Source organism: Amphiprion ocellaris, chromosome 9 (genome assembly GCF_022539595.1).
Source record: "Amphiprion ocellaris isolate individual 3 ecotype Okinawa chromosome 9, ASM2253959v1, whole genome shotgun sequence".
NCBI classification, from domain to species: Eukaryota; Metazoa; Chordata; class Actinopteri; family Pomacentridae; genus Amphiprion; species Amphiprion ocellaris.
In genome coordinates, this window is record NC_072774.1 from 25,166,172 (window position 1) to 25,176,885 (window position 10,714).

Genomic DNA, 10,714 nt, shown 5'->3' on the forward strand with positions numbered 1-10,714 from the left:
ATTTTGGCAGATAATATATAGTGCCTCAAACTGTGCCTCCAGGCATGTCTTCAAGGTTATTTTCATGAAATGAGCATCTAAGGTCACAGCTTTCCTTCAATAAATTTACATTTACTGCTGTTTTATTTGCACGACGTGCTTTTACACTGTGAAAGCAGTTTAGGCGGAAAGCTACAATCAAGTGAAAAGTCATGACACTAAACTGTATGCTTAAAGCAAAGCTTCATTTAATTAGCCGACAAGTCTGACAGATACTATTTAACATGAATCGCTTCCCTGATATGTCTCGCAGAATACGTGATGGGAAGAAAAAGGTTCAGTGCAGACATGTTGAGCTCATTTATAAAACACTCCAGACAGACAGGAGGAGAAAAAGAAGAAAAAAAAGCACGTTTTCTCATGTTTGCCTCATCCACTTGTTGGACTCGCTGGTCTTAAAAGCTGACAGTTTGCAATTCAGGATGAAGGTTTAACGGAGTGTTAAATATAAATGCATATCACAGTTTGTAAAGAAGCAGTCGCAAGCTATGGAGACACAGAACACATGGAAACACCTTCACACACATTCAAACAAACACTCCTAACAAGGCCCCAGTGAAATTTAACAATATGTTGTAATTAAATCCCATCAGAGAAAGGCATTTACATATCATATGCAAAAGTGCTGCAAAGATGGGTTATGTAAAGATTCTTTCTTCTGTTCAATTCTCTTCATGCACTGAATATACATTATATATAGCGAAAAATCTGTTCTAAATCTAGTCTATTTACTGCTGCAGGATGTCACTCAAATCTCATGATCCTTGGCAGAAATGTGCACCTAAACACAACTCTAATGATCTTGATGAGCTGCAATGGACACAATCTTGACTTTTTTTTTTTTAATCAATATCTATGCATAGATGCTCAGTTTTCTACTTGAACCTATCTGTGAAAGTCGTGTTCATTCCTTCAGTGACTCCTTCCAGATTTGCATGTCTGTGTGTGTCATGTGCAACATATGACTGCGGAGCATATTTATGTGATCCAATGTGACTGAGAGAAAGAGGGGCAGCGGTAACGCTTATGTAACAGCAGCATCCTTCTGCCGTTCTTAACTTATGGCCCATGTCACCGCTCTGTCACTCACTCGGTATCTTACTTTTAACGTGGTCCCAACACTATGCACGTGCACGTGTCTTTGCACGGACGTGTAAAGTGCACATTGTCTGAGTTTGAAGCTGCTGTATTCTAATCTTGTCAAATAGAGAGTGTAAGAGCTGTCAATAGAATTTCACGACAGGAGATATTTATTTCATGTCTTTCAAGTATTTGTTAGTTCCATAAATTGGTTTGTTTGCATCGTACACCTCAGCTTTTAGATTCACCTTTATGGGAGTTTTCACAGCCGTCTGCCAGTTTTGTTTTTTTTGCCTGACAGCCCAAAGGTGCAGTCCACTAGCCCAAAGTGTTTATTCACCACAGGCATTAAACATAACTGTCAATTAGGAGTGGAAGTCAGGGCTCCTAATGATCTTGTTTAGACTGTCGTGTGGACAAGCATTAGCGTCTCTCAGTCTGAGAGAAGGTGTGTGTGTGTGTGTGTGTGTGCGGTAGTGTAGGGAGTTGTACATGTGTTTTATGTGTGTGTGTGTGTGTGTGTGTGTGTGTGTGTGTCACTCCTGCACACCCTCACTCCCCTTGATCATCCAGAGTAGTGAACATTTCACCTGACACCTTTACGAGAGGACAGGACCCCGGACTCATTTTTAAAGCCCCTCGTCCACTTTGATGTGTGTTATTAAACACAACTGTACCTGATTTGTACGCCACTCTCTTTGGTCTCTGCGTCTCCCCTGAATATTAGTACTACTTATGGCTAAGTCTGAACATCAGTAGTATTTATGGTCGGGTCTTAATGGGTGGGTTTGCCATGAAAAGGTATGAGAGCATCAGAAAGGGTAGAATTAACGGAAGGTTCAATCACAGGGTAATGATCCTTTTTTATGTCGGTTTTCTCACTTTATGTAATACAGGCTGCAGGAAAATAACTGAAACTGTTGCTGAAGTCTATCAATTCTAAGTTTACATCTTTGAATTGATTTGTATTACTGATGAGAAACGTAGCTGTATAACTGCCTAGATTAAAGAAAAAATGAAGTGGAAGTGGAACTCACACAAACTGTCAAATGAAATGCAAGTTTAGTGACATTTTTTTTTAGCGTCTGTAGCTACTTCATCAAATCCCTACTAGTCTTACTTAAAATCCCATCAAACCAACTCTTGCTGTTTGTGAAACCTAATAAACCCTCTATGGCTGCAATAAAACTTTAGCTTGAGCAGGTGTGCATCAGAGATTAATGTCTGAAGCATTTTGGAGGAGAAAGGGTTGATGGGAGGATAAAGGATACAAAGAGCTCATGAATTATCTGCATATACGAGCTGCTTATTTGATCAGCGATAAGGGGAATGAGTCCACTTGCTCTCCAGACTGCGTTCACATGAAGCCTATGAGCCCTGCGATACCATCAATTTAGTTTTCAATGACAACTAGTCCTTAGTGTGAACACACCCTCGTTGGTATGATAGGATTATGTCTGTATTTGATATGCACTGTGTGGAATTAAATAATATCTTGATAAGTTTAAATTGTTCCCTCACACTGAAACATGGGCTTAGTTGTTTTGGCAGTACAGTAAATTGTGTGTTTTGCCGTTGAGGATCAATATCTGGCCTGTGTCAAGGGCACCCTGGTTTCTTCTACTAATGGTTTAATGAATGTGAGCCAAAGAGCAGGTTCTTCAAAAGGGATGGAAATTCCTCTGCACAATTGTGACTAATTGTGGCATAAATTCTCAATGGTTTCATAACGGGCTTCACAGCTTGATTTTTATCATGTGCAATGGCCGCCTTGTTCCCATTTTCACCTGCCGTTGCTCTCAATCAAACAAAGAGGTGGGGTGGAAGTTTCTTTTCATGTGTTCAAAGGTGACCGGTTGCCGAGCAATTTTTTTTTTCTTCTTTTAACGGAAACAATAACTCTCTTTATTGAGAACAAATGTTGACATTTGAAGGGAGCAGCAGCAGGTGAGGGAAAGAGAGAGCGAGTGAGAGGCAGCAGGGCCCCAGTGTGCTGTGGAGACTGCCTCTGGTGCTATTTGACAACACTGCCGAGTCCCTGGGGGAGCCCACCTGAGAATAAAGCATGCATTTCAATAAATCAGCTCCTAATGAAAGCGTTTGGACTGAGGAAGAAGAAGCTGGCCAGGGGCTATAACGTCCATGACTTCCATATAGGTGGCTGCCAGTGAGGTGTAGGGAAATGATAATAAGGGAGGTAAAAAAAAAAAAGAGAGAGAGAAAAAAAATGGCTATATCAATCCAAGGCATGATGATCTAAAGGCGAGCAATGCTGAATTTAAACAGAAATCACTTTCAAAGGAACTCATCACAAAATGTTTTTTTCTTTAAACCAAAAGATGCTTTGACACCCTCCTTGGCAGTGTGACACTATTCACTGCAAAGTACGCCAGGAATTTATGTCAAAAAGACTTAAGTCAGCCAAAAAAAGGGGTGGGTTAGCTGAGTTTAGGTGGGTTTACCCTCCACTGCCTCCCTGGTGGCAGCTAAACATTACGTCCTTGGGTTGGGGTGGGGTGGGGGTCCCATGACATTTGGACAACACTCGAGCTCAAATTCAACTGGAAATTGAAGGATTAGCTTTTAGTCTGGCTGGGAGCGATGATGGAGGCCTCTTCTAGGAGGAGGGGGAATATTATTCTGTAGTTGATCTGGAGTATTTCACACTCTGGGCCACAGCTGGGAGGGACACAATGTTGGAATCCATGTATAAAATCAGAAAATGGAATAAAATGACAGAATAAAATGAAAACCTAAAGTAAAAATCATGATTAAAATGTATAATAAAAATAATAATTTTAGATTTTTGCTTTTTCCCCCCCCTTTCACCCCTCTAAATTGTTTAATTAGCTGTGTCCTATAATAACCAAGCCATGATGAAAAGCAGAGGAAAGCCTGTCCGATTAGGGCCCATCACACAGCCCATTGGAGCTGGCAGATGCTTAGATAGACTTTTATGGATTGCTCAATGCCGTGCCGTAATGAAGCAGGCAGTGCTGACCCATCCTGAACCAGGCAGGGGAAGAAAAAAGCTCCAGGGACGGCCCCGCTGGGAGCCCATAATGCCCAATGCGTCCCACGGCTGTATTAATCACATTGAAAAATAAATGTGCGACGGAGGGGAGAGATGTGGGGGAAAGGGGGGAGAAAAATGAAATAAGTATGTCGTTTATCCCTATCAAGGTCGTGAATATGTGACCGAAGAGAGATTCCCTGAGCAGAATGAGGCCCTAAAAGAAAGTGATTGTCCATTTAGAAAGAATGGATCGTGCAATCTGTGAAAACTCATAATGTTTATGCAACGTGAGATTCATCAAGCATTTCCCATCTGCGTTTGACTGACAAAATAAAAGCACGAGCAGAGAGAATTTAAAAAAATAAATACAAAACATAAAAAAAATAATCCCGCCTGAGTGTTAAATACAAGTCTGTTCTGAATAAAAGAATGACTCCCCAAGATTTATGTAATAGTTGGGAAAACAGTTTAATATTTTCTCATTTGAATAATGGATATAATACCCCCGCCAGCATCTCTACCAGCGCGTTTTATTTTATTTACATTCAAAGATATAAATTAGTAAAAGTATCCTGATAACAAGATTGTGTAGCTTTTCCCCAAATGCGTCTCAAATAAAAACCGTCCATAATATATATATTTATATATGTATATATATTTACAAAACAAACAGACGATGTCAATTTCCCATTTGTTGCAATACAACTTGCATAAATTATAGGCATCGTTTCGCCATCATTTAAAAAAATAAATATCAAATGTAGGCTATTCCACTTTGAAGTCCTCAAGTTCTCTTCAGCTCAGTTCGGTCCACTTTGCGTCCCAAGACAAATGGTTTCCAGGCCAATTTTTTTGTTTGTTTGTTTTCCACACGCAAATATATACTGAAATAATATACCGTGGCAAAAAAGCAAAACTAGAGGAACCTGAGAAATAACATGTAAAATCACATATAATGGGAGATCGGTTTCAAACCAGCACATGGAGATGATGACCCACCAGAGAAAAGAAAAAAAAAACCCAGCCGAAACAATACAGTAATGATGAGACAGTCTGAGGACAGTAGCAGCGTTCATTCTGCATCATGGTGGCACTAGATCCACTTTGGAGTGAGAGGTTGTGGGGGGGGGGGCTAAAAAGGTGGTGTCCTTTCTCGTTTTATAATCAAAGCAATTGTGACACCTACCTGCAGAGCATGGAAATAAAAAAAAAGAACAATCCCACACGATCAAATGGTCAGTTCCATCCACAGCCCCAGAAACACAAAGGTTGTCAGGCTGGTTCTAACCAACAACAACAGCTCTGTGCTGCTGCAGGTGCTTATTAAAAATCCCCACTGCTGCTACAAAAAAAAAAAAAAAAAAGAAAAAATCTTTAGGCTGTCCGGCGGCAGGCAGGGAAAGCTTCAAATGTGCGCAAGAGGAAAGTAACCGCACCAACCACCTATAAGTGACGTTTGAGGATGTGAAGTTGCACGATGAGCTGCACAGAGCAAACTCACTAATTTGTTTGCTTTTGGCTGACCCTGTGTAATTAGAATTATCCGACGCTGGGAGAAGATAAGGTCTGAGAGACGCGCACACACACACACACACACACACACACACACACACACACAGAGGAAACAGTAAAAATTGGATTCCTGCTCAAAGCTATGGCAACATTTCTCTGCTTATTGGATTCACAGGCTGCCACTGTGTGCGTGGGTGCGTGGGTGCGCGTGTACGCGTGTGCGTGTGTGTGTGTGTGTGTGTGTGGGCAGATTTTGAGGCCTGCCCTTCATATTCTTATTTCTATCTGTACATGTTCTCGTGTATTTTGCAGTTGGCTCGTCGTCTTACATCCTCGCTGCTTCACTCTAAGGCAAACTTGTTGCAAATGAAAATCCCGTCGCCTGCTTCTTAGTGATCCCACGAGATCCAAAAAGACCACAAAAAATATGCATATAGTTTTTAAAAAATGGACACTTATAAACTGATTTCCCCCCGCGACCCAGAAAGTTACTAAAACCACTGCAGTGAAAACCAATTAGAGGCCATAGTGTGCGTTCATTTGCCCAGACGGTGCTGTAAAAAATGTCCACCTCAATAAGTCATTTAGTCTCATATTCAGTCTTAAAATCGTATTTCTCTTAAAACAAGGTAAAATCTGCCAACAGTGTCAGATAAAGCCACTTGTTTCTTATGCAAAGGTCGCTGGACCAGAGGCTTAATTTAGCCACATGGAAGTGACACAAAGAAAACCAGTTGATTTGCAGTGGAAACAAGTGGACTCGTTTCACCTCCACCATGGAGCGATTTCCCTCCTCCAGTGTTTAAATTAAAACACAATTCCAAGATTCAACGCTAGATTAAATAAGTTTGTCAGAAGCTATCGTCGTGTTTGACTGTTAACACTTTTATACGCACCGCGTCATTACGTACCTTTCTTTGATTCTAAATTCGCGGGTCTGAAATGTTGCTGCTCGACAACAACAATCTGGTTTGGGTTATTTTTAACGAGCGGAGAGTCTGGCCTGTGTTTGGGGTTTGTGCTGGCCTCCACAGCCTGGTGAGACGAGCTCAGACCCTCGTTTGCAGCAGCAGCAGCAGCGGCGGCGGCGGCGGCTGCAGCCAGACTCACTCCGGATGAATTAGTGTAGCGCAGGATCCCTTGACCCTGCAGGGGGCTGAAGTTGCCATAGTTTGTGTAATTGCTATAAAAGGGAGACGTGTAATAAATAGGTCTTCCAAGGATGGAGGGGGCCGGGTACAGGGAGGGGGAGCTGGCAGCCGGAGAGGTGGTGGATGGCGTTGGGGGAGTGAGGAGTCCACCGCTGGAGGAGGGGCAATTCGGTTGCCCCAGTTGCTGATGTTGCTGCTTTTGGTCCGAGGTAGCAATCTCCGCCAGAGACCACAGTTTGGGTTTGACCGCAGGGTTCTGAGGCCTGCTGTCCAGGCAGGAGGGCGATTTGTTGGTGCTCAGGTTGTTGCTGCTGACGAGGCTCCGGGCCAAATCCTCACGCTGGCTGTGCAGGTGGTGCAAGTGATGGAGGTGTTGGTGGTGGTGGTGGTGATGGTGGTGGTGGCTGAGGACCGGGGCTTCTACTCCCGTGAGAGGCGACGACGTGACGGCTTTGGGTGACAGCTGAGCCCGCTGCTCACGGTTCTGGTCGTCGCCGTCCTCGTCGCATTTGTCTCCGGCCTGGTCGGAGCCCAGCTCGCCCACGCAGCTCACCTTCTCCCCGTCAGACTCCGCCGAGCAGGAGTGGTCCGTCAGGGTGTCCACATGGAGGCTGATACCTGAGAAAAAAACGACATGAAAAAAAAAAAAAAGATTAAACATGTGCAGTTAGAGAAAAACAAAAAGGAAAAAAATGCATAATTGTAACAGTAAAAACCTGAGAATGTCTAAAAGAAAGTAAATTGTATGAAACTTTTGAGATATATGTGCATATTCAAACCCAACTTGCAGAAGTGAGATTATTTTTATCACTTTAAAAAGTAGGCTACAATTAAAGGTCTATTTATACACGTCAATAATTATGCCTTTCCTTTTACGTAATCATACAAAAATATCATCATGGGAATAACATTAACAGTCTGGTTTTATTGAGGCCTCTCGTGGTGAGTGCTGTGTTCTGCCTCTGACCTGCCATTAATCATGTTCAGGAAAATAAAATGCTCCTCTAACAGGTCATTTAGTGTAGCGTTGAGTCTCAGAACCTCGTTTTCATTAAAAATTTATATCAATCAACGTGGCTTCCTCAACAGTACAGAAGCCAGATCTCTTGCGTAAAGGCAGAAAAAAAATATTCAAATCTTATTATTTGATTTGGGAATTCGTGTCACAATTTAATTATTTAATCTTCTTGATATTTTTCATTGAAACTCGTATTGCATTGAACAACTTCAGCAGTAAATAAAAGCAGCATCCACCCCCCTCATCCTCCCCTGAACTGCTAAATTGATCATGGCTCGGTCACCAGATTATATCCCACCTTCATCCTCCGCTGAAGCCTCGCTGTTGTCCAGGGTTTTCTCGGAGCGCTCCACCTCCTTCCTCTCCCCGTCTCCGTCCTCCTCGTCCTCGTCCTCGCTCTTATTCCTGGGCGCCCAGGTCATCTTGTTCTCCTTCTTGAGCCTCCTCCTGGCGTTGGCGAACCATGTGGAGACCTGCGTCAGGGTCATCTTGGTGATGATGGCCAGCATGATCTTCTCCCCTTTGGTCGGGTACGGGTTCTTCCTGTGCTCCTGCAGCCAGGCCTTCAGCGTGGCCGTGGCGTCCCTGGTGGCATTCTTGCGGTAAGCCGGGTCGTTGAGCTGGTAGGGGTACCCCGGACTACCGTACGGGTGGTAACTTAATGCCCCAGCCATGCCGGTTGTGTGCGCGTCATATGGAGAGGACTGGGGGAAAGTTGAAAAAAAAAGTCACGACTCGGCCATGTGTTTTGCTCTGCTGGGTTTGGATTATTTGTAAAGTACATTCAAAATTAGAAAACAAATTCACACACATAAACATATTAAAATCACACCCTAGGTAGCTTTTTATTATTTTTAAAAATATGTTTAATTCTACAGCGTTTATCAGTGCAGTCATTGCTTTTGGAAACGTGTCGGAACAAGTAAAAAATGACTGGAAGGTGATTTAAATGAGGCAGATTTTATCTTCATTTTTTGGTAAATAATATAAAACATGATTTAAATACCCTGGGTATGATTAATGACGTACATTGTAGTGTTAAAAATAAACACAGCATTGATATAATAATTCATATAATTTTTGCTTTGATCATTTGTCGAGTTAAAAAAACACTAATTGTGTGCAGGGATGGTAAACACACGGTGCGTAAAAGCAGGCCGCAGAAAACCACAAACTAATGGTTGACTAATGGTTAAGATCTCTATCGGATTAACTAATAACACAGCACCTGTTAATGCAGCAGTTAAGATAACAAAAAAGGAAATTTTAATTTTCTATAATCACCCATTAACTCGCTCATTTTCTTTGCAGTGTCTGCTTTTATTTTTTAATTTTTTTCTGGTTTTGTTTTGTTGTGCAGCCTCAGTGTGTTAACATATCTTCTCTTTGCAGCATTACAAATCCCATTAGCAAATCACTTGATATGCACCTTTCCCTAAAACGCTTGAAGTGCCCTGTGACATTAGCATCGCGAGTCATGCTTTTCATGTTAAAATTCAGTTTATTCAAGTGAGAATAAAGTCTGCGACTCCATCCCCTGGTGGTTTTAATGACGGCTGGAGAAGAAAGAGTTGCAGCTTATGTTCTATTAATTTTCTATGATACATAAATTCGCCGCTTAGAAGCTAAATGTTCTAATAGAAATCTTCACCGTTCAGTTTTACGCAATTAGCTGTGCAGCGAGTGTTAAGCGGTGGTCAGGCCATTACAATTTGCAGCTCATGCTTCTTTTTTTTTTTAAAGGAAAAATCCCATTTAAGCCAACAGAGTCGCGGATTTTATAGTCAGGACCCTCCGAAGAGGCCAGTGGATACAACAATCAATGGAAAAGTTCCGCAAGCACTTAAACAAAACATAAACACTGTGAACCGCTTTAATCGGCGCAGTGAGTGTGTGGACAGCTGCACGTTTTTACGCACTTTAAAACGGCGACATTCACCTGCTTTGAGACGTTTTCATGCAGAAACACACACGGAAGATATTTTTTTTTTACCATGTAGGATGGAAATCCCGCAGTTGGATCCGCCGAGTATGACAGCGGACTGGAGAAGCCTGCGCCGGCCGAGGCGGAGAAAGCAGCCGAGCCAGGGTAAGGGCTGAAGGCTGAGCCAGAGGACGACCTCGCCAAGTCTTCATTCCGCGGGGCAGCCAGAGCCGATGCCCCGTAAGCCGGACACGAATAAAGAGCCAGAGAGCCTGGGGGCTGGTAGAGGTAACCCTGAGGATAGGACATTGGTGAGCCCGCGATAGGTCGCCGATTCCAAAAAGGGAGGAAAGAACGCACAGGGCGTCGGACAACAGCGGCCAAAATAATCAACAATCAGCTCAATAATCAGCCGTACAAACAGCCATCAGACAGTGGAAATTTAAAAAAAAGGCCTCCCTCCACAGCCCCCTTACTGTGAAAAAAACCCCCGAAAGATCTGTTAAAGTGCCCACATAGAGGCAATGTGGCATGCGTCTTGATCCCCTAGCGTCCGATGTTTTTAGTACGCAGCACTATGAAGTGAGGAGTTGGGAGGGAAGGAGCCAGTGGAGTTTCAGACACACAGAGCATTGGGGGAAACTGGAGCTGTCACTCCGGCTCATCTGAATATCCCATCCCCGCCCCTTTCTGCCTGATAGAAATGGAGCCTCGGAACAAAACCAAGACTCCTCACTGCAAAAAAGTGGTTTCCTCTCGAGAAGAGACGCGTGGTTTGGTTTGGGTTTTTAAAACTTATTTTTCCCCAATAAAAGCAGACAAATCGCCAGCGAGATGTAATGTGATATTTGCCGCTAAACGGTCCAAAAGCGGCATTTGAATTTTTTGTTGTTTTGTTTCTGGTGTGGAATTTCCTCTTTATTTCTAAGATTCAATATATGGATTAAAATAACAAATTGGGCATTAATTGACTT

At 42.8% G+C, this 10,714-nt stretch overlaps 1 protein-coding gene across 1 annotated transcript; it reads right to left on the bottom strand.

The window, feature by feature from the left end:
* Positions 1-205: 205 nt before the first annotated feature.
* irx2a (iroquois homeobox 2a) lies at positions 206-10,334 on the bottom strand. The gene is made up of 3 exons (XM_023266748.3): positions 9,810-10,334; positions 8,115-8,520; positions 206-7,416 (listed from the first exon to the last, which is right to left on the bottom strand). The coding sequence occupies exons 1-3, from the start codon at positions 10,047-10,049 to the stop codon at positions 6,551-6,553; spliced, it is 1,512 nt and encodes a 503-aa protein (XP_023122516.2). The 5' UTR covers positions 10,050-10,334; the 3' UTR covers positions 206-6,550.
* Between the last annotated feature and the right edge of the window lie 380 nt (positions 10,335-10,714).